The following is a 23,138-nucleotide window of genomic DNA, read 5'->3' as shown; positions in this document are numbered from 1 at the left end:
GGCAAGCAAAAAAAAACTGAGATGAAATGGTAGGCGACAGCGCGGAGGAAGCATAAGAAGGAGTGGGGGGGGGGGGGGGGGATTAAACTAAACAGAAACTGACAGAGCGATGAGGACGACGTGGACTGACAAGAAGAGACGACCAGAAGGAAGCAGCACGGAGACAAAGAGTCGGACGCAGGAGATCTGCAGCACACGGAACAAACAGTCACTAATTGAAGAGGAGCTTCACAGCCAGCTTCTCGTGGTCCACTTCCTCCACACCAAGGAGACACTCAAACAATGTCTCTCTCTCTCGGAGAGGAATCACAGGATAGCTACAGAGAAACATTTTGAAAAATCGCACAAGCGCGATGTCATTGGGAAGCTCGGTGCTTTAAGAGAAGGCTTAACAAATCTGACAAAAATTAATCCCCCGGGGCGGGCAATGCTTGCAAACAGGCAGACATGAACACGTGAGCCCGGGGCTACAGAGAACGCCGCCTGATGTTCATGGTGCCTCCTGTTGTCCTGCTCCCTCTTTCCCTTTTTCCTCCTCTATCTCTACCCCCACCCTTCTCACGCTCTCAGGCTGAAGCTGTGAGTCACAGGGTGTTGGAGTGAATACTAAGGAGGCTGGCTGACACCTCCGATACCTCACAGCACCGCAGCCTCACTGCATGCGTCTTGAAGCGGATGCATGTAAACATTGGCAGACTTTAGGGCCGCAAACACAAACAGCTTTTTCTCACACACTGTAAATTAAGGTCAAACGCACCGACTTAAAACCTGCCGGTGTTGTTGCACATACGGCTGCACTCAGCAACAAACAGCGATTTCTACGTGGGGCCTGCCGCACGCAGATAACTGCAGTAATATACACAAGTGAGACTGATCTGGAACCAACAAAGGAACAAACGGAGCGGTTAAAGGAGGAATCTGAGCGTATGGGTTTCTCAGCTCAACCGTACAAACATATAGTGTCTGCAGGAAATGGACCAAGAATATTAGTTTTTGAAAATGGGCCACTCACTGCCGGAGCTACAGTTATTATCAATACGGCTGTGTATGCAAGTCGTTCAGTGGGTATTTGTGTGTGTTTGTGTCAGCAAAAGAGCTGAGATAGGGTTTCCTCATTAGTAGTGTTGGTATCAATAATTCAGAGTCAGTCCTTGTTGGCGTTCAATGGTCCGAGTGCTAATGTGCTGTCGGGCCAACGGGGGCCCGGGCCCCAGCGCCACTTTAATGGATGTCATGATGAGAGGGTGAAATAAGAGCGTGGAGATCCAGTGTCATCCATAGGCAGGGAGGAGGGAGGTGGACGAGGCAGAGGGGACAGGGGGGACAAGGGGAAGGTGAATTCCCTCAGGGGGAGGACAGATGGCATTATGGGACAGGTGTGTGAAATAAGAAGAGATGGAAAGAAAACAGAGCAAGAGGGAAGAATTTGTTTCACCAAATGAAACACCTGTGGATGTGACGGCATCATGGCACATATGTGACGTGGCCACAAAGGGCCATTACATCTGAATAATGAATTATATGAGAGTCGGTACTTCCATGCATTATGAACTGTTCAGCAATGAGTTAAGTAATCGGCTTTTAACGCCCTTTGAATATGATCATTATATATTTATTGCTCGGAATTGTCTGTACAGCTCAGTCAATACGGAGCCATCTGTCAGCCTAATTAGGCTTATTTGGTTTTGAGCTCATTCATCTCCAACTTCTTAACTTTCGGGCAGCTGCTGGAAAACAGACTGTATGGTACTTTGTCAATGAATTGCCGTAGTAAAATTTTTTTATTATCTTCGGACTCTTACAAAGACATTTATAAATCTAATGATACATTTCAAGGTGCTTGTAGCAACAGCTTGAACCAGGAAAAACAGTAAAATTCACTTAACCACTTCCTGATTTGAACTCAAAACATTAAACCCACCAGCGGAACAGGAAGTGGGGTTGCAGTTTTAGCGGCTTTTGCAGAGTCTGCATGTTCTTTCGGTTTTTCTACTCGAGTTTCCTCCCACAATTAAAAAAAAACAACAATCATTCTCATTTCCCAGTTTCACACAGGCATTGAATGTGTGATTATCCTTCCCCGTGTGTTTGCTGTGTGATGGATGAGCGACCTGTCCGGGGGGGCATCCTGGATTCAGCTCCAGAGCCCCTCGACCTTAAGATTTATAAAGCTGTACTGATGGATCAGGATCATTTCCCCTCATGATTGATCATCTATTAATTCATTATTCATTTTTGCACATCAGACAAACTTCTCTATTTTTTTTATGCATGTGAATCAGTTGTCTAAAAAGGAAAAAAAAAAAAAAAAAAAAAAAAAAACACACATTATGATTATTAAAAACAAATACATTGCTTAAAACTGCTTCTTCTAATTAATTTAATGAGTGTGGCTATATGATGCTCAAGATGTGGTGATATTGTACTAAATAACATGAGAATTATTGGAAAAAAAAGACCAAACAAAAATGTTTTTCATTCCTTAGGACTTCAGTTTTGTTTAATGGGTTTTTATTTCCAAAGTTATTGTCCATTGTCTTCTATTTTGTATTTTGTTGTCACTTTTAGCGGATGGTGGCGACTTTGTAGAAGTTAAGCATGAGTAGCACTTTAACCACCCATCACAAGTTGTTGTTTTAACTTACGAAAGCATTTTGTTTACCCACAGTCACCGCACACACAGAGAATGTGACTTAAACCGAGCTTTAAATCCCACATATCCAACTCATCCATTAGATTAAACTGAGCTGAGTTCTGACATTAAGGCTTAAAAAAAAACTGTTAATACTGGAACGGATGAGTAACATTTGAAAACCACATATTTCCAAGTAAGCTGGGATCCCACTGTGTACAGGGGCAGAAAGTGAATGATGATAATATTTGATCTGTGCTGCCCTCTGGCGGTGTTAAACTGTCAACACATGATTAATGCAGACAGACTCCAGACTAGGCAGCTCAGTTCCATCATGTAAAATGATCCCGTGTAAAGTGAGAGGGTGATATGTTCCCAGAGCCATGTCAACACACACAGGGGTAAATAAGGGGACCAAACAGACAGGAAACACAGCTGGTTACAGTATTGATGGCCTACCAAGCTGAAACTGATCCACCTAACTGAAGCAGAAAGCTATTTATACAGCGGGCCTGTTGTGTGGACAAAGCTGCCGAGGCCAATATCCCTGGGTTTTACCTGCAAAGTGCAGCGGGTCAAATGTGAGAGGAACGACTTTGTGAAGATGAAAGGCTCGAGGATTTACCCGGCTGAAGCGCCGCGAAAGCCTGGGAGATATATATATATATATATATATATATATATATATATATATATATATATTTACGACGTGTGGAAGAAAGCACATCAAAACTCAATGGTTCAAATAATGCTGGGATCTGTCTTCCTCCTTGGTTCCTGCGGGGGAAACGCACAGTAAATTCTGCACTCGCTGAACATTTGTCAGGCAGCCTGTAGCTCACTTCCTCACAACAGCTCAAAGAGTATTGTGTCAAAAAGCAACTTCCAAGTGATCATAAATTCTACTCATATTTCACGAGCCAGGGCCTGCCGGCGCTTTGTGACTTTCCAGAATTGTTAAGTTTGCCTGATTTCTTCCTCCGGAGTTTACTTGCTCGGCGAAGCGGAAAAACGCCCGTCGACACGCAGTCCACACCGAGGTTATACATTACGCGCTGGGTGTCTTCTGGCACTGTGGTGGTGAATTTAGAGGCTGTCCACGAAGGTCAGAGGTGAGCCGGTCAGGCATGCCACAGGCGTCAGCACACTGTGCGAAGCTAAGAAATATAAAATACCTTCACAGCAATTTTCTCCCCGTTACAAATAACAATCTAACATGCTTTCTGTCAAGTGTATACAACACAACAAGTCCTCCGCTTTCCCCTTGAACTCCCCCGAGGCTGCAGGTCCGACAGGCATATCGCTTTGCATCTGTGAGCGATGATCATCTCACTAAATTTAGACTATTGATCAGGTGTGGACGTGTGCAGGAAATGGAAGCACAGCATGTTTCTTACGTTCACGTTTTTGTTTTGTTTCCCCCCCCTCCCTGGAAACAATCAAACATGTTCTGTCTGGATGGTTGGAAATAGAGGGGGGGGGGGGGGGGGGGGGGGGTGTGAACTGAGCAAAACAAGAGTCAAAAATTTAAAATGTCATTCTCGAGCTTTATGAAGCAAACGTAAATACGATTTTCTTAATTTAACTCTCAAAATTGGGTCTTGTTTTTATCTAAGGAGAATGCTTGATGTTGTAACTCTTCATTTAACTTACCCAAATCTCAATTCAATCGTTTGCTTTATCTTAAAATGTCCTCGAATCTGATCGCCTCGTTCACTTTCTGAACCTGTTACAGCTCCATGCAAATTAAATTTGAATGTGCATCACCTTGTTTGAGCTTCAAGCCTTCAACACGCCTCACAAATATTTAGTTATTAAAGACTTTATTATATGTGATGCTTTTGCAGCCTTCTACATAAAAAAGTTAGTTTTTTTTAAATCAAGGTTTTTTTCATTGAATTTCTCTATGCAAGAATATTAAACAGATTAAAAGACGTAGCAGATGAATTGTTGTGTCAATAAAGTTTCACAGACGTGAATGAGGGAGGGAGAGCCGGAGGTTTTGTGAGAGTGTGTGTGTGCTCAGGTGGGTGTGGCTGCGCCGTGAATCCACACTGGCCCTCGGAGATGGAGAATGTTGATGTTGACTGTCACACTCGCACGTCTCTGACATTTTTTTTCCACCAGCGCCAGAGGACAGGCTGTCTTTCTAACCCAGCTATTTTCAGATCAAACCTTTGTCGTCCAGTCTTCGGTATGATCCTCTCTGCCGTTCTTCTCTGGATAGGCACATTCTCCGCCGCTGTTACAGCGAGTATTCACAGCAATTTTAAAGTAATGATCTTCCTCACTGAGGTCCCGCTAAACGTCAGACATTCCTCTGCAGGGGAGAGGAGACGGGTCGACCTCGTCTCTGACTCACACACTCATTGAACAGACTCGATTTCAATTTTCACAAGTTGTTGAGGTAAAGGAGAGGAAAAGGTATATTTGTACGTTTAAAACGCCAATAAATATGATAGTCGTGCAAAAGCACACACGTACACAAGACTGTCAATTGCGTCCCACCAGAAGCATCAGTGAGCAAAAAACAGAACATCAATACAAACACAAGAAAACGTCCCACAGACAGAAGTGGGTCTTTTTAAATGAAGGCATAGAGACACACCAGCAGCAGAGGGTCACGAGTTATAACTTACCTGTGCTCCACATTTACAACGCCTCTTTTCCTGCTACTTTAACTTATTGGAGTCCACTTTTACACCCTAATAAAACACAGCAGAAACGGGTGTTAAATCCTTCCACCGTGAGACTGCTTCGAGCTCCACCGGTGAAAGAAAAACGGAAAATAAATAAATAAATAAAAAATCTAAACAATAAAAATCCAACTGCCAGAACGGTAAACATCTACAGTAGCAATGGAAAGATTATGGTCATACAGGCTGTATACACGTTGGCACTGTCACCTCCCCTCCAGCTCCTAACATCAGATCTCCTCCCTCTCGCGTCCTCTCACTCTCAGCCTCGTGTGAAAACAAAAGCCCGAGCAGGATCTTCAACCAGCTCATCTTGGCACACCTTAATAAGTCAGAAGGAAGAGAGAGGAAGAAGAGGCTGACGAGGCTGAAAACGGAGAAAGTGAGTCAACATCGGTGAAGGCATAAAAAATGAATAAAATAAAAGTGCGATCCAGGCTGCAGAATGAAAGCGAAGATCCGCCTAGTAACAAAAATAAAGAAATGATTTTGAGATTAAAAAAAACACGTTGAGTCGATTCACGCCTGCAGCAATGTTGGAAAAAGTGGAGAGAAACCGTGAGAGGTCTGAATGTGTGGGGAAATTCTAAGTGACAACAGTCACACACACGTGCAGGAATTCAGAGGCGAACGCGATTCTGCAGGAAGCAGCCGTCATACAGGCGGATTAACATCACACCGACAGTCCAGGTCCAAGTCACCGCAGGCCCCGCTGGTCACTGAATATTACATTCTGACAGTTTAGAAAAAAAAACCTCACAGCGTCTCAGCGCCGTCCCAGGCGGCCGGCGGAGAGAGAGAGAGATAAGGTTAGAAGGGGAAAAGGACAGCAGTTTACAGCTGTAAGCACATTTCAGCAGCCGTGGGCCTGCAGGGTCGAGTTACTGAGACACACTGTGGATCTGAACAGGCCGTAAACACGCGAGGAGAGGTCACGCCACAAAACATTAAACTTCACGTCCGGCTTCCTCGCTATTGTGTCTCGTTTACAAATCGACATTGGGGAACGTTTTTTTTTTTTTTTAGGGCTTTTCTGACATGAATTCACTCCAGAGCACAACATGAAATATTAACTGTGTCATCCATGGAGTCATGAGAGTAAAAGAAAATATCACCGTCGTCCTAAATTTCTTTCACTTTCTTCAATAATCATAAACCACATTGGACTAAAATGTTATTTAGAACATGTGACTCCCGTGTTTTAAAAATAGCAATGCGGTTTTATGAGTTTATTAAACTTAAATTTCAGTCATGCAAAAGGATTTACTGTTCAGTATGAAACCAATACGGATATATCCAATTTTGCATTTTGGAAGAAACGTGATACAGGTGACGTGGCAGGAGGGGGGGAAATGAGAAAAATCTTCATTAGTCGTGTGCACGCGGTGCTCTCACTCCAAAGTAAATGTGTAAATGTTTTAAGACAAAATGAGGTAAATGTGGACATTGTTAAACATGGATCCAGTTTTCTGAAGCTTCTGAAGGTTTAACTTCACAGCGTAGACGACGGCTGTAAGAGTCTGTTAATCTGTTCATCCCAACTTTGCAGAATTTGGGCTTCCTAATGGTCAAATGACCGCTCCCTCCGTGCTTTTATTGGCTTTTATTGTGGTGGTATTTATTCCAGTGGCACAGGAAGTGTAGACCGGAGGAGCCGTTACTTGATGAGGGGAACATTTCTAAAAAACGTCCGAAAATTCATATGAAGGAAGAGAAATGCACAACAAACCTTGGCGGGAAAGGCGAGTGCAGACCTTCTAGTCACTATTCTTTTAAGTGCACACACTCAAATATTGTTTAATAAATAAAAATATAAAACAGTTTATTTCCTAATTATTCAGGCCTGTGTCAGTGTATCATAAATCCTCTTCCGAATGTTTATTTTATCTTTTTAATATTCTGTTTCACTTCATATTGCTTGAATTTTTTTTGCCTTTCGACTGTTTTTACTCTGTTGATGTTTAGTTTTTACGTCATACTACTCTATAAGTTGCTCATTGGTATTTTCATTAGTACACTTTTTTCATGGTTCAATTTGCCTGTATTATTTCACCTTTTTATTATACTGTTTATCTTTCAATGTTAAGCAAACTTATAGCATTTCAAATTGAAAATTAAAAGTAAATAAAGTCTGATTGAGTTATTTGTTAATTAAAAAAAGAATTGTGAGCCGCGTCCCACAGAGCAGACATAAATCAACTTTTGACTGCAATTGAGGTCCTTATTGAACTTTTTATGAGTTATGATATAAAAAAATCATCAGATTCAAGTGTTTTGGAGAAGATAGAATAAATAATATACTAAAATTTAATATTGAATATCTAAAACATGCAGGACCGGGTTGGACACCACAGTTGACATTTGTCTTTATCATCTTTCATTCATTGCAGATTAGACAGTGTGGGTACATCCCATAATACAGTAGCAATCAAACAAAGCGACTTAAAAAAAAAAAAAACTATTTTCTTTATCATATGCAGCAATATTCCAAAATAAACACACAGTTTATAACTAAATTTTACGTAATCTGCTAATTCACAATATTATCATATATGATGGCCCTTCGTAAGAAAGGGGTAACTATAGATGGATGGATGGATGGATGGATGGATGGATGGATGTCTAAAATGCCATAACTCTGTTTAACCACTAGGCGGCGCCAAACCTAAAGTGTTGCATTGAAATATATCATGGCCAAATATCTAATATCCAACAGAAGATTTTAAATCTATAACAGGCAATGTAAAGTGGAAAACAGCTGGAATTCTGAAAATAAACTTGAAGTTATTTATTGCAGATTAATGTACACATTCAAATGCATAAAAACTGAGAACAATGACTGAAAGTTCAAAAACTTTAATCAACCAAAATATGGTCAATTTAAAAAAAAATTCCAATAGTAATTAACTCAATTATCTAAATATGTACATAAAGGCAGTGTGTATTGCAAATTGTATAAAAGGCAATAAAGGAAAAATAAGTTTAAAATAAGAAAAAAAAAAGTTTGGGAATAATTTAAAAAAAAAAAAAAGTTTCATTACAGCCCAATCACTTTTTCAATGTTTCTGTTCCTTTTAATGGGAAATTCTGTTTTACATTTAAATTCTGTTGTCTGGCAGAGATGTGTGTTTTCCACGCACGGCTGCGCAATCTGTTAATATTCCGGTTCTGTTTCCACATTGACCCATAAATAGTCTGATCGGGGGAAACTCTACAGCCCAACCTGGCTTTGCTTTACCTGATTGGATCTCATGGTGGTCGTCTTCATCGTAACATCTCCTGCCCACCGTCAGAGCACGTGCGCACGTCACCTACGGAAACGCGCGAGGCGATTTTCATCCACGCGCAACTGCGCAAGTCCCTGCGCGCTGGAGTTCGGTTTGTTTGTTGAAGTTATGGCGACTTTCGACATACTCGAAAGCAGGTTTAAGTCATTTGACAAAATGTACAGTTTCGATCTGCGCGAGCAAAGTTTCGCAGACTGGCCTTTCAGAGAGCAGTGTAACTGCACACCTGAGAAGGTAAGAAGCTGCTGATTGGTCCAAACTTTGATGCGCAACGTGCCACATTTCGCCACAATCCCTCTGTTCTGATCGAGGGAATTTAAATGTTGCGAGTCAATCACTTTCAATGGAGACTGGATTCAATAAACACTTAAACATACATTAACCGTCATTAACAACGTGATTCTGTGTGTTTGACTTGAGCTTTAACTTGAAACACGCGCACTTCCAGGGCTGCCACACTTTGTGATTTACAGTTCAGCAGCTGCCAGATTCAGTTTCGTCAAGCTCCCATCCCAACTCTGGCCTGTTCATGATGGATGGGCTGCTGACAATTCACTCGATAAGTAACGCGTGAGGCCATATTACCAGCTCTAAACTGAACCAAAACAAGACCGTCCTGCAACTTTAAATCATTCCGTTGTGAACAAATGAAAAAAAAACCTTTTGATGTGGTGCTTCATTCGTGCTTTTCATTTCTAATTCCTCAAACCTGACAGCCTCTGCGACTCGTCCTTACAGATGGCCAAGGCCGGGTTTGTTCACAGCCCCAGTGACAACGAGCCCGATGTGGCGTGCTGCTTCTTCTGTCTGATCGAGCTTGAAGGCTGGGAGCCGGATGACGACCCCTGGTAAGAGATGGATGTCTTCTTTTTCAGGCCTTGTTCTAACCCACGTCATCACGGGAGGTCACCGCGGAGCGTGGAGATGTTAGACATCGACACTTAAATTTTCTGGATCGAGCTTGAATATGTTTTTCTTTGACTGGGGATTTCCTGCAAACGTTGATTTTTCGGCAGGCCGGATTATTGTTACGGGTGGAGCGCATTTCACCTGAGCTGCACCTTGTTGTCAAAGGATCCGCTTCAAAATCTTAATCTATTCAGCTTTGAACGGTCTCCTGCCTAAATGCATCTCAGACTTACTATGATATGAAACATCCAGACCCCTGAGGGCCTCGGGAAGAGCTTTACTGAATGCTCCCACAGTCACAAGAAACGAGGTGAAGCAGCTTTTAGTTCCTCCCCTCCTCACCTGTGGACCAAACTTCCTGCTGACACACTCGCTGCTTTTGAATCACAACTTAAAACATCATCATTTGCTCAGGCTTTCCATTCTAAACTTGAATTTACCTTTTATTTTAATTAAGCTTTCAACCTAATTTACTGTCCTTTTTATACTTTTCTTAATCACCTTGTTTTAATGTGTTCCTTTGTAAAGTGCTGTGAAATTGCCTTGTGTCTAAATACTGAGACTAGAGACTAGAAATACACTTTCCTGGAATCAATGTGTTCTTTATGTTACCTGACCAGGTTTGAACATGAAAAACGCTCTCCCAAATGTGGCTTCTTAAACATGAAGAAAGACTTCAAAGAGCTCAGCGTGGCTCAATTCTTTCACATGGAAAGAGAGAGGCTGAAGATCTACCAAGTAAGTGTCCTTTTCGATACATGTGAGCGTTTGCACGAGGACTAGAATCGTTCTTATGTGCTTTTTATCCTTTTTCTGTAGAGAAAAGTTTGTCATCAGAAGATGGCCTACATGCGGGACGGCATCGACCAAACGCTCGTGAGCCTTAAGTCACAGCTGGACTCTATTTGATGCTCTTTTTAAATATTGTAATTACGTTTTTATTGTGTTTTCACATCTCGTCGGAATGACATTTTCTTTTTTTTTTTTTTTTAAATCCAATAAAGTTTTTGGGAATATGACACTTTTGTGTTGCAGTTATGGAGTTTAACCACTAGATGGTGCCTTTGCACCGGAGCGCTAGTTTCCCCACGTCGCAGGCGCACTTTGTGGAATTCCCAGTTATTTTCAGTCAAAAACCTGCTCACTTGCCAAATGAAATGAAAGCCCACATTCAGCAGGATTACAATGTGTGCTATATTCCCCTCTTCAAACCAAATACTTACCATTTTCCAGAACGTGCCACCAACTCTACCAGCCCTTTTCAGACCTTGACCCTGGACAGATGGCCTGAAGCCCCTCCTTTTCACTACCAACTGTTGCCTCAGTAACATCTGTTACATATAGAGGGACAGTGTGCACTGAGAGGGCCTGCCAGGACACTTGTCTAAGAAATCTCAAGAAATACTGCGGGATGATGCAGCTGAAGGAAATTTGCTCATGCTACAATCACCAGTTTAGTCACACTCTAATAATGGGCTTTTAATTCAAAGTCCAGCATTTTTTAAAGACTGAAAGTGTTTTGCAGAAGTTGGCGTAAAGTCTGCAAATTTCAGTTTTTTTTTTTTTTGATGTAGATCAGGGGAGTCAAACATGAGGCTCGTGTGCCAAAAGAGGCTGCGAGCCGGTAAAAAAAAATTTCCAATGACATCATTGAGTTTAACGGTTTGTCAAGGTGAGTGTGTTAAAAAAAAAAAAAAAAGAACATTCAAAAGGCTGCAAAATGCAAAAACTCTACAATTTTTATTTGTTTTTAACATCCCACTGAATTTTGCACCAGAAAATATCAATAAAATTGGCTTTATGTTGAGTTCGTAGTAATATTTAGTACTAATTATACAACTTTTTGCAAAAACAAAGACTTTTTCAAAACTTCTCGACGCCACGACAAAGAAAAACTTTAATATTAAAATGTCAAGGTTATTCGTTTTTTACCAGTCCGGTCCACTCGGGATGATTTTAGTCCTAATGTGAGTTTGACGCCGCTGATTGTGTGTGTGTGTGTGTGTGTGTGTGTGTGTGTGTGTGTGTGTGTGTGTGTGTGTGTGTGTGTGTGTGTGTGTGTGTGTGTGTGTGTGTGTGTGTGTGTGTGTGTGTGTGTGTGTGTGTGTGTGTGTGTGTGTGTGTGTGTGTGTGTGTGTGTGTGTGTGTGTGTGTGTGTGTGTGTGTGTGTGTGTGTGTGTGTGTGTGTGTGTGTGTGTGTGTGTGTGTGTGTGTGTGTGTGTGTGTGTGTGTGTGTGTGTGTGTGTGTGTGTGTGTGTGTGTGTGTGTGTGTGTGTGTGTGTGTGTGTGTGTGTGTGTGTGTGTGGTTGGATGGAAGGATGGAGCGCAGGATTAAAAAGATGCTATCCCTTCCCCAACCTTCCTCTGTTCTGGATTAATGTCTAATGTAACACTCTGGCCACTGAGCCCAGATCAACTGCTTAATTCTCCTTTATCCGCTCACTGCAGAGCAAATTGAAGAGGGAATATTTTTAGACAAAAAAAAAAAAAGAAAAGTAAAATACCACAAGGTGACGTAACATCTCTAATGAAACTGTAACGCCTACGATTTTCAGGACTTTTTCTTTTTTTTTTTTCTTTTTTCTACACAACATTGAAGAATATATCCGGCGTCACAGTAATGATTTCCTTTCAAACGCAACAGAAGTCATTTTATTCAAAATAGTTTCTGCGTGTAAAAGTAATAAGTGGTGTTCCATAAATACAGGGAGACTGTTTGTAGTAATTGCTAATGTGACTCTAAATCAGGGCTTATGCCAACATCTCGCGTCAATCCACTTATTTGTGTGTGTCTGATCCAGAAAATGAACAAAGGGATAGACGTGGTGCGACTTCAGTCACAGATGTGATGAGTTTATCCGTGGGAATGAGGGAAAAACTGTTCTCATCGTATTGGATCATAGCTGAGGTGAAGCCCCGGCCTTATGCTTTCCCCCCTCGCCCCGTTTTCTGTCATCGTCACGATAAGCCAGTCGGAATAACAAACAAATCAAGTGATTAAAATAACAGGAGTCAGTGTACCGCTGCCGCGTGTGGATTCGGTTCTTTTCAGGTCTAATTAATAGACGGTGACAAAAGGGGGGCTTGCACCAGTGACCTCGGCTGCAGTTCACTAATTAATGAGTCTCTGCTAAACAAACTGTAAACATTGAGTGCAGCAGATGGACAAACGGACAGATGTTACCAACAGAAACTTTACAACCTGAGCTCTCCGTCAGGCCCCATCTGTTGCTCTTGTAGCCGGTACCTCCCTTCACCCTCCTCCAAAGCCTCTCCTCTCGCCTCATCAGCATCTTTCCCCCGGTGCCTCGTGAGCCGTTCGGCCTCAAGTGAGTGACATCAGCATTTATCCCCTCAGATGACCCCATTTAACCCCTTCATTATCGCAGGCCAAATGGAGCCTAATGAAGCCTGGAGTCCGAGCGATCGAGACGTGAACGGAAACTTTTAGCTTCGGTTGTTTTGCCCACGAACGACCTCAAATCCCGCGGGATGTAGATGAGATGTTTAAGTTTGACGAAGTTGCGTTGCTGCGATTTGTGGGCCTCAGTCGTATCGTGATGATTCGCAGGACCGTTGCTCATCATAAATAGAGGAATACAATCCCCCTACTTTTTCTACTCTTTCCTCCGTCGCTCACGTTCTCCTGCGGACCGCCTGCGGACCGCCTGCTCCCTCAGACTCCCTGGCCCTCCTACCTTGGCTATTTCTTTTTTTTTTGTGCACTATTGGAAAGGGACCTCCATCTGTCCTCACACTCAGCCCATTGTGGTGTCCCTAAGCCCAGCAACTTCCACAATGCGGTGGGCGTGCAGACGGGGGGGTGGCAGGGTAAACACGGCAGCATCCAGATCCCATTAGAAGCTCTTTAACTCCTACACCCTCGCACTCGGGGAGATCTCTGGGTGTGGAGGGTCCAGCCCTCATCCTCATGCACACAATGTCACCTTCTACATTCATTTCCAGAGGCAGTGAACCTCTTTCCTCCCCTCCCATTTAAAACGTATATATTTTTAATCCCTCTGGCTTTCACCGTCTATATAACAACTTTGCTTTAACTCTTTTGGAGATTGTCAATGTATTGAAGCAGTGTAGGAAATCCTCGATAGTCCTCCGGACTGACTGACGCTGATAAGACGAACTTGTCAGGAAATAAAGTTTCCTTCATAATACTTTCCTTCCAGCCACCTGAATCTTCTTTGTTCTTAACCAGCCGGCGCCGCCACCACCTCCCCACGATGCCATCCTTCATTTCTCTCCTGTTTCTGCCCACGTCTTCCTCCCTCCATCTTCCTGGTCTTTCTTCTACCAGCTGCTCAGTTTAAGAAGTCCAGGGCGTCGCCGTTTCGGGGCACAGCGACTCTCAACCTGGGCACCCAGATCCCCAAACACCCTACAGTGGTGTGTGTGTGTGTGTGTGTGTGTGTGTGTGTGTGCTGAGGCCCAAGAGGAGGGGGGGTCACAGTGTCCGCCCCAGCTTAAAGGCAGTGGGATTATCGGCACACAGACACTGATTAAAGCCTTCCAACCTCCTATGGCCCCATTAATACAATCTTAATCACAATGCTTTATCCCTCCATCGAGCTCCTATGGATCAAGACCTTTTCATTTTTGTGTGAGTCACTCTTGTTTGGCCAGTGGATTAAGTGTGCAGTACATAGAAACTAAAATAACTAAAATGAGGAGGGAAAGGGAGGAAAGCGTCACACTGCACTTCAAAAGCTCCAAAATCTTTTTTTTGTCTTGTTTTGTTTTGTTTTTTTTCAGTTTTCGTCTGAATGTAAGCCTCTTCTAAAAGCAAACGCACCTCGGAGTTGTGACTTTTTGTTAACGGCAGGCCTCGCGTTATCAACATTTACTTCTGATATATAAAACCGAAGGACAGAAAAGTTTGGGGATCAAATTTAGGAGTGAAGTATTATTGAATGTCTGAAAGTTTCTGACTTTACTGGACGTTGAGCCACAGGTTGTGATCTCCTCGATGGTATTTCAGATCATGTGTCTGATTGATGCAAGAGACACTTGAAGTTCTTCCATCATTTGAATTATTTGTATTCGGGGAATATTTATTTATTTATTTAGTGAGCACCAGATCAAACGGTAAGTGCTGCTCTTTGAGAGATCCCAGAGTGAATATCCTGCAGATCCAGTAACGCTCCACCTCTTCATCATATTCCAATCTGAGACTCTTTGTGCTTCGTAATCTTGTATCCAGAGTCAATTTAGGGGGATTATAACTCATGTTTTTGGACTCCAGAGGAGAATTCACATTCGTTGCTCTCCTCCCACTCCAACTTTTCTTTCTTTTTTTTTTAAACGGCAACAAAAAAGCAAAGACACAAAGAGGCTCCAGCGAACTCTGCCAGCTCTTTCTCACAGGCCGAGCGTCTGCCCGTGTGAAGCTATGTGTCATTCCCGTGCCGAGGCTGACACACAAGAGCAGAGAGGACAAACTCTGAATGAGGAGCAAGGACCTCGGTCACCTCTGGTGCCCTTTCCCTCTCTCTCCTCTTCTTCTTTTCTTTTTTTCGCCACTCCACACTACTTCCCCTCTCCCTTTCACTCTTCTCTCTCCCTCATTCTCTCCCTCTCTTCTTTCTCCCTCTCTTTTTTTCCCCCCCAAATTGGCCCAGCTGTCCATCAGCCCCCCCGCAGTTCCCCCAGCTGTCTGCCCTCCCCGAACGAGAAGCTCGACAACAATACGGGTCACGGGTCAAGAGAAAGAACAGGCTGCGTTCACAATAGACCAGTGGCGCCCACTAAAACAATTGTTCCCCTTTTTCCGCGGCAGCCTTTCTCCACTGTGGCTGGGACTGGAAAAGACAAACCTTTGGAGAGGTAGCTGAAGAGGGGGGAAGTCCTCTTGGACAACGGCCTCCAAAAGCACCTTGTCCTCCTCACAATTGGAGGATAAACACACTCGTACACACCGGCTCTTGCCCTCACAACTGCACCGTCGCATTTCTCCACCCTGCTCTTTGTTTGGGGCAAAAAGCCACGATGTCTTTTAAAGCAGTTATAAAGTCAAAACGGATATTGTGTCGTCGGTTGAGTGATATAAACGTGTTGCGGTTACTGCTGGTTTTTGGTGATCTGAGCCTGTGCATTAAATATAAATTGACTTTTTTTAAACATTTTTAAACCCCCTGCATTTTCTTTTTAATATTCTGGAGTTAAAGTAGAACATTTTGTTCATCTCCATGTGGTTTGACACTGAACATGAAACGCCAGGCCTTGTTCAATATTTGGATAAATTATGTGGAAAGGAAGTTTTGCCCTACAGTGTTTTGGCATGAGCTCGATGGGAAAATGGGACATGTGGGAGAGAAAGTGAACGACTGTGACTCAGAAAAGCCCCTGTGACAAATTCACCTGTTCCCCGGAGCAGTTTTCCCAGGGTCCACAACAGCCTCCCAAATGACCTGATGGAAACCCCAGAGCAAGCCCCCAGATGACATCACACACACACACACACACACACACACACACACACACACACACACACACACACACACACACACACACACACACACACACACACACACACACACACACACACACACACACACACACACTCTCGCTCACACACACACACACTCTCGCTCACACGCAGCTTATACATTATATTTCTTTTTGTATTGTTTTCTAGAAGTGTTTGTTTATGGTTATAAATGTGATAATAGAAATGGAAACATCTGAGATGTTTTTCTACTTATTAAAAACCTGCAATCAAATCCTGCCAGATTACAATTAGTGTGTGTGGGGGGGGGGGGGGGACAGCTGAAATAGTTTGAGCTGCTTTACCTCATATTCATTACATTATCTTGAGTTTTCTCAATATTTCAGTTTTAACATTATTGAAAATGAATGAAATCAGTGTTCTGATCAGGGAAAATGGATAATTATTCAACTATAATTGAAAAGAAGGACATTGTAAAGTGAAATTCAATACCTAAATGAGGTCGTCGTGATGTGTTGAAGCCAAACACATTTTACTCATAAAAACATCAAGACACATTGCACACATTATTACTATGGAAATAGCTTATAATATAAGAATATTTATTCAATTAAGTGCGAAACAGTGAAATATTAACAGTACAGACAACAAATAACCAAGTACCTGAAAGACCTCAAATAAATAAATTAAATACAGAATAGTGACCAGTGTCTGGCAACAAACCAAAGAGACAGTGAAACAAAATCTGTGCTGAGAAAAATATAAAACGGACAAGACATGATCAAAATAAATATTAAATACCGATATAAATAGATGCATTGTTTTTAATGAGGAGGACATTGGCTGTAGGCTTCGGTGCGCAATTTAAGCTGGACGACTTTTTCCTCGCTTTTGTTCGGTGGACATTTTCTTTCTCAATTCTTATGTTTCAATAAAAAAAAAAAAAAAACTGAAGTATTTCATTAATGCTTCGACATGAAAATTTGGTATACTAATTCCACTCTTTACCAACTGAAGGGCAACGCGTTGAGAGACATTTATAATCGACATAATAACAGAAAATAATAAATAAAAGGACAATGCGGCTTCATGTTCGAATCAGGTAGATTGAGTTGAAGTGAGGAGTCTTTCTCTCAGTGCCCTCCCAGAGTACCAGAACACACAAATGCAAACCACTCAGTCTGTACAGTCAGTACCGTGACCGTCATCTCTACATGAGTTACAGGAGCTCTGCTTCTCGGCACAGTTTTCATTCGCCGCTCCCTCACAGTCACATGGCGCTCATGTGAGACGTGACCAGGTGAGACGGAGCGAAGGAGTCGAAGGCCACGTCCAGAGGCAGCTCGTACCGAGACGTCTGGAAGAGCGGGTGCGCCTGAGGGCCCACTTGTAGGCTGCCGGCCGTGGGAGTTGGGTAATGGTGGGACGAGAGGTAGTGGGCATGGTGGCCGGGGTGGGCCGTGAAGTTTCTCTCTGTCTCATGGGGAGAAGGTTCCTGCTTCAGGGTAAAGTTTCCGCTGATGCTCAGAGGGGGAGTGAGCGGCCCGTCGTATGGCGGGGTTCCACTGCTGCACTCATTTGGGGAGGGGTTCTCATACACAGGCCCTTTGAAGCCCTTCATGTGGAGAAGGTGGGACGCTTCCATGGACCCGTAAGGAGGGCTGGGAAGACCTGGGGATGGGTAGCTGAGGGGATGGCCAGCCACCACGCCACCAGCTCCCGGGCCTCCACATTTCTCCTCCATTTTATTAAGAATCACGGGACTGGGTCCCAGCTGCAGGCAGCCGGCCACGAGGTTGCTGGTTGGTTGAGACAGACCTTTGCACAGCATCTCCATGAACCCATGGCTCTCCGAGGACTGCCCGCTCTCCAGCACCTCCGACAGGGCCCAGATGTAGTTGCGCGCCAGCCGTAAAGTCTCAATCTTTGAAAGCTTCTGTGTCTTGGAGTAGCAGGGCATCACTCTGCGCAGGTTGTCCAGGGCGTCGTTCAGCCCATGCATGCGGGAACGTTCTCTGGCGTTGGCCTTCATCCGCCGTGCACGAAACCTTTCCTGTCTAGCTTTGGTCATCTTCTTTTTCTTAGGCCCCCTCCTTTTAGGGGCTTGTTCTCCATTTGGTCCAACCTCTTCTTCGTCATTCTCCTCCTCCTCTCCCTCCTCCATGTCCTCACTACCCAGCTCCGTGCAGGAGTGAGCGCGGCCTCCCGCGGCCAGGCCATGTCGTCCCCTCATCTCCAGGCTCTCGTCTCCATCCTGTGAGCTTCCATCCTCCTCCTCCTCTTCCTCCTCCTCCTCCTCCTCCAGCCAGGCCAGAGAGTTCACCAGATCAGTCATATCTCCACTCTTTGCAAATGGCTTGGTCATCATTTTTTTAAGCTGAAGAACAACACACACAAAAAAACAACAATGGGTCATTATCTCAATATTTTACTGTTGAAGTTCAGTACATATTAATGCACGTTTCAACTCCTTCAATCAGAAACTATAATAGCTGAAGAGAGTTTGAAATTAAAAGTAGCACTTGTGCCAGAGAATACAGAATGAACGCGTTGATTTCAGCACCGTGGTGTGGACAGCTCACTGAAGAGTCAGTCCCAATCAACGTTCTATACAAAAGACTTGTCACGTTTTTGAAATGTGTTGGATTGTGATATTCTTATAATAACGAAGATAGGGTAGATGTTACAAAAAAAAAATGGTTGAACGGTTCCCTGCTGTTCAGGCTGTGGTCGTTTCAGAGACGCTGTCAATCTGGGACACGACGGGATTTAGTCAGCATATAAAGCTCAAAGATTAAATAGGGAACGTGCAAGTCAACAAACGTGGACAAACCCCGGCATATTCATAAAACTGTAGATTTATCTTGTGCACCACAATGGTTGCATATAGCCTATATTTAGTTTTGTGAATTAAATGTAGACAAATTATTTCTTAAAATTATTCTGAAACGAAATAATTGTTATTTAAATTATCTTTTGTTATTATATCGGCTAAAAACGAAGAAAGCTGCCCTAATTACCCACTGCGCACTAATGCGGAAAAATGGAACAGATTACTGGCATCTATGAATTCATAACTTGGAGCAAACAATGCTTCAGTTTGTATCCTGTGGATAATAAAAAACAGTAGGTGGCATTCACTAGAAAAAGAAATTGTCACTATATAAATATATAATAATTTCTATTCAAACAGGCTGCAAGTCAGAAAACCAATGCTATATAGACATCTATACTCTGCAATGCTTGAATAAATACGCATGAAAACAAATAATAAAATTGAAAACTCACCTGTTTTGACAGAGAACTGACTTTGTGCAAAAACAAAAGAGAATCAAGTCCAGAGAAGCGTTTGTTTCTCCGCGCATCTGTCGGTTTGCCAAACTCCCCCGCGCCTTCAGATTGCCATGTGCGCACCGGGAACTTTCATCACCAAATGGCACGACCAGTCTGATTTTTTGCCTATAACCTGGTAGGCCCCTCCCTCTGCCGCCCCACCCACCATCAACTCAGCCAAACGCGCGCGTGTCGGGCCCGTGACCACAAGTTTCACCCGGTGCATGCGTGCGGTACACGGAGAGCGCGCGCTTGTGCACAGAAAAGCTTCTAATTTATTCGTAAATGACGACGCACTCACTCTGATAGTGACAGTCCTCAGACAACTAATGCATGGTGTTTAAATGCATCACATCCACCACTTACACAAAGTGCAACTATGCAGATATTTACCAGAATAAGACTTTACTACTTCTTTTATCTACGGTTTTCTGGCACTTATGTCTTTCACCCATCAGTCAATGTTGGACAAGCAAACAATAATGTCAGTCATCTCATCACCCTCATGTCAACTTTACCTCACTTTAGTTAATTTGTGAAACGGGATGGTCTGTGACCCAGCTGCGTTGTCACAACATATTGACAACTTTGACTCGAGTTCTTAGCATAGAGGCTGGGAGGCCAGTGTTTGAGTTTTTCATATTTATTGGATTTCTAAAAAAAAAAAACCTCATACTCACAAAATAATTGAATTGTCTTGTCTCAGATTGCGGTGCATCTGTGCCAAACTGTGTACAGGTCGCAGTCTGAGTAACTATAGTTTTACATTTTCATAATCTGTGTGATGTATACAGTAACATATCCCGTCACTGTCGGATAAAGGGAAAATTCCCCTATTCTGCAGCGCTTTTGTGTGCGTTAACTGCATCAATCGATTGTCGTGGCCTGTCTCTTCATTAGTCGGTTGGATTATGAAATTTTCCACTTAATTAAACTCAGTGTAGGCCTCGTCTTTGCTGAGTTAAGAGACGCTCTTCCACGTATGCGCATTTCGCCTAAGTGATTTTGACAGCTTGGTGTGCAAAGAGCAGGTGTGTGTGTTGTTGCTCAGTCATTCAATTGTCTTCTTCGGTTTTTTTGGCGTCACCCTACATCCAAAGACTATCCGATTATTGTATCGATCAATACACTGATGAAGACGCAGGTACTTTATGGTCAGTTTAAGCCCGCCGTGGCAATTGAATTACAGGTCTTAAAAGGACTCCCATATTTCTAAAATCAATGCTCTATCTTCTGTCTTGACGTTTTTGCCAAATAATTTCATGTTTATTATTTGCTTTTTGTTTGGTTCATTGTAATATTTCTCTAATTAGTTAATATGTAAGAATCGATTTTGAGCAGGACACTTTCAGAAAGTCTTCTATTCTTAGGTGAATATTCGTTCGTCCATATTGAACGTTTTTTGCGCAGTTTTGACAACAAATGCCACAACATAATAAACGAGCGCCGTCCTCGTGCGTGGCGAGCTGCAGCACAGCGGGGGTCTTTTGTCACCACCGACCATTGACAGCGGAGGTCTCGCGAGTCGCACGTGCCCCCGCATTGATCCCATTGTGCGCGCGATTGCGCACAGCTGTGCTCGCGACAGAACTTTGCCAACTCCTCGGTGGGCTCTTGTTTTTGTTTTTTTTTGTTTTTTTTTTTTAGTTTACACTGTATTTGCACGTCTCGGATGCAAGAAACACTCACGTGACTAATCGCGAACATTGCGTAAAAACAGGCACTTATCTGACGATTTATTAGACACAGCTTAACAGATGGCTGAGAGGGGGGGGGGGGGGGGGGGGGCATCTGTTGCTTGGATGCTCAAGCGTCACTAGCTTCAGCCCCAGAATGATGCCTGGTGCTGAAACAGTTTGAATCCACCTCCAGAAAGGAGTGTAATCAGTCCTGGTCAGAGCAGTGACCAGCACAAGACACAGTGGACACGGAGGAAGAGGAGCCTATGTGTCCTTTGTGTCTGTGTGGGAGCGTGTGATTAATACGATGGGCCCAAAGGTCCCCAGGTACACGCACTTCTACCCCACAAACACATAGACTCCCCATTCTGTCCCCGGAGTGTGAGCACGGCCTCTCCACACCTGCAGCCTGCATGGGGAATTGAAGCCATTCAGTCTCCCACAATCCCCAAAGGTTTCCCAAATGACTGACTGACTACCGGGAAGGGAATTCTCCTGCTCCCATTTAAGCGGTAACATAGATAGCCAACCTTCCGTGAGAGGTCATCGTGAGCACATCTGATCTGAACCAACTTCTGTTGAGTTTGCAAGATTTTCACATGCATAGTGTAAAAACAAATGTGTTCTCCACCAGCAGGACTCCATGTTTGGTCTGGACGACGTTCAGCTTTAAATTTCATAGTGTTTGTGTTAAAGCACCGACGAGGATAAACGCAAAGGGCCCGTTTACACGACAACGTCGCTCGAATCCACTGAAACTATTTGAAAATGGCTTCCAAGGTGAAACTTTTTAAAAATGCTCAGAATCCATCCCAGTGTAAACGGGCAAAAATGCAACGTTTTGAAAACGCTCAGAGCCCGTCTCCTTGTTGACGGTGGAAATGCTGTTACTACGCATGCGCACCATGCCGGTGGTATATAGTTCTTCTTCTGCACATGCTCAGTAGATGAACAATGTTTCCTCCACAGTGTCATGACCCCCAGTCCATATTCTCTTGGGACTTGGTAGTTTTATTTTGACAGTCACCGTAACAACAAACCAACTTTGTCGTCGGTCCATACGAATGTCTGTGTTCTCTCATTGTTAATGTTTAAAGCCTATTGTTCTCCTCTGCATCTGTGTCTGGTTTCATTACAAAAACAAAAAAACAGCACATACTAGTGGCCGAACAGGAAAACTACATCAGTGATTCTACCATCGCAGTATAAACAGACATGGTTTTCAAAATGTTGTTGTAAACAGGAAACTTTAAAAAAAAAATTTAAACATAAAAATGATGTGTTTTGGCTTGAAACGTCGTTGCGTAAACAAGGTGGTAGTCAATTTCAGAATGAGTTAAACAAAATGAAAGGTATGACCAAAAGAGGAGAGTTTTACGTGAGCTATTAAAGTGCTGATGCTGCTATTATTGTGGGTAACCCCTTTCCTGAAAAAAAAAAAAAAAAAAAAGCAAAATAAAACACTGCCACAAGTGAGTTGTCTCACGCTCGCGTCCCCTGGGACCCCGAGTGGAATGGGAGGGATTGGTCCACTGTGCTGACAGATGGGTCCTTGTTCCTGTCTTTTTCTTCATCTCTATCTCCCTCTCCCTCTTTCGCTAAAACACAGACACACTCACGCACTCCGAGACTGCACCAACACAATAGGAATTAAAGCTCTACACACATGCTCCCTGGCCCGTTCCTGAAAGCTGAGCCCCTTGTAGTGATCATAAAAGATGGAGGGAGCGTGGATTTGTGTGGCGTGCTGAGGGGGTGGGGGGGTGGGGGTGATGTGGCACAGGGTGATGAAGCTGGAGTGATGAGAACATGTGTCATTGATAATCTAAGGCAAAAACTTTGTAAACCTTTTTTTGGTGTTACATCTGCAGAACATGAACTTTAGTTGTAGGAACTATTTCACGTGCTTTAGTGTTTTTCAGGTATGCAAATGTATATATAGCGTCTGATAACAAGTTCCAGCACCTGGTTTTCCTAATTTGCTGTTCATTGAAGCCGAGTGTGATCATACAGCTGACTTTCCTGACCGGATTTCCACCCCCGGTTAAATCCTCCAGTATAACCCGAGTTTTCCTCTGGTTTTGTGTTTGAATCAGTTATATAAGATAGTTATCTTTGTGTGCCGTTGAAGGAATATAATCC

General features: G+C 43.3%; 3 protein-coding genes across 3 annotated transcripts in view; 1 reads left to right on the top strand and 2 right to left on the bottom strand.

The window, feature by feature from the left end:
* znf385a (zinc finger protein 385A) overlaps window positions 1-8,596 on the bottom strand; it is a gene marked incomplete at both ends in the record, with an annotated part of 13,585 nt that extends 4,989 nt beyond the window's left edge. Inside the window, 2 exons of the mRNA XM_080468573.1 lie at window positions 104-186; window positions 8,567-8,596. Of these exons, the coding sequence (XP_080324699.1) occupies window positions 104-186; window positions 8,567-8,596 (113 nt within the window). The remainder of the gene's footprint in view (window positions 1-103; window positions 187-8,566) is intronic.
* Window positions 8,597-8,723: 127 nt separating this feature from the next.
* birc5b (baculoviral IAP repeat containing 5b) lies at window positions 8,724-10,433 on the top strand (the record flags this gene model as incomplete). Its single annotated transcript, XM_080468571.1, has 4 exons — window positions 8,724-8,849; window positions 9,354-9,463; window positions 10,145-10,262; window positions 10,344-10,433. The coding sequence occupies 4 exons, from the start codon at window positions 8,724-8,726 to the stop codon at window positions 10,431-10,433; spliced, it is 444 nt and encodes a 147-aa protein (XP_080324697.1).
* A 6,122-nt stretch (window positions 10,434-16,555) lies between these two features.
* Window positions 16,556-19,415, bottom strand: neurod4 (neuronal differentiation 4). The gene is made up of 2 exons (XM_080469952.1): window positions 19,273-19,415; window positions 16,556-18,361 (listed from the first exon to the last, which is right to left on the bottom strand). The coding sequence occupies exon 2, from the start codon at window positions 18,350-18,352 to the stop codon at window positions 17,255-17,257; it is 1,098 nt and encodes a 365-aa protein (XP_080326078.1). The 5' UTR covers window positions 18,353-18,361; window positions 19,273-19,415; the 3' UTR covers window positions 16,556-17,254.
* Between the last annotated feature and the right edge of the window lie 3,723 nt (window positions 19,416-23,138).

The sequence above is a fragment of the Lipophrys pholis genome, assembly GCF_963383615.2.
Source record: "Lipophrys pholis genome assembly, chromosome: 8".
Classification (NCBI taxonomy): Eukaryota; Metazoa; Chordata; class Actinopteri; order Blenniiformes; family Blenniidae; genus Lipophrys; species Lipophrys pholis.
Note: the sequence above shows the minus strand (reverse complement) of the source record. Positions and strands in the feature narration are given on the sequence as shown.

Bases quoted from the DNA above. Each gene is read 5' to 3' on its own strand.
- neurod4 (XM_080469952.1), bottom strand. From the start codon at position 18,352: ATGATGACCAAGCCATTTGCAAAGAGTGGAGATATGACTGATCTGGTG.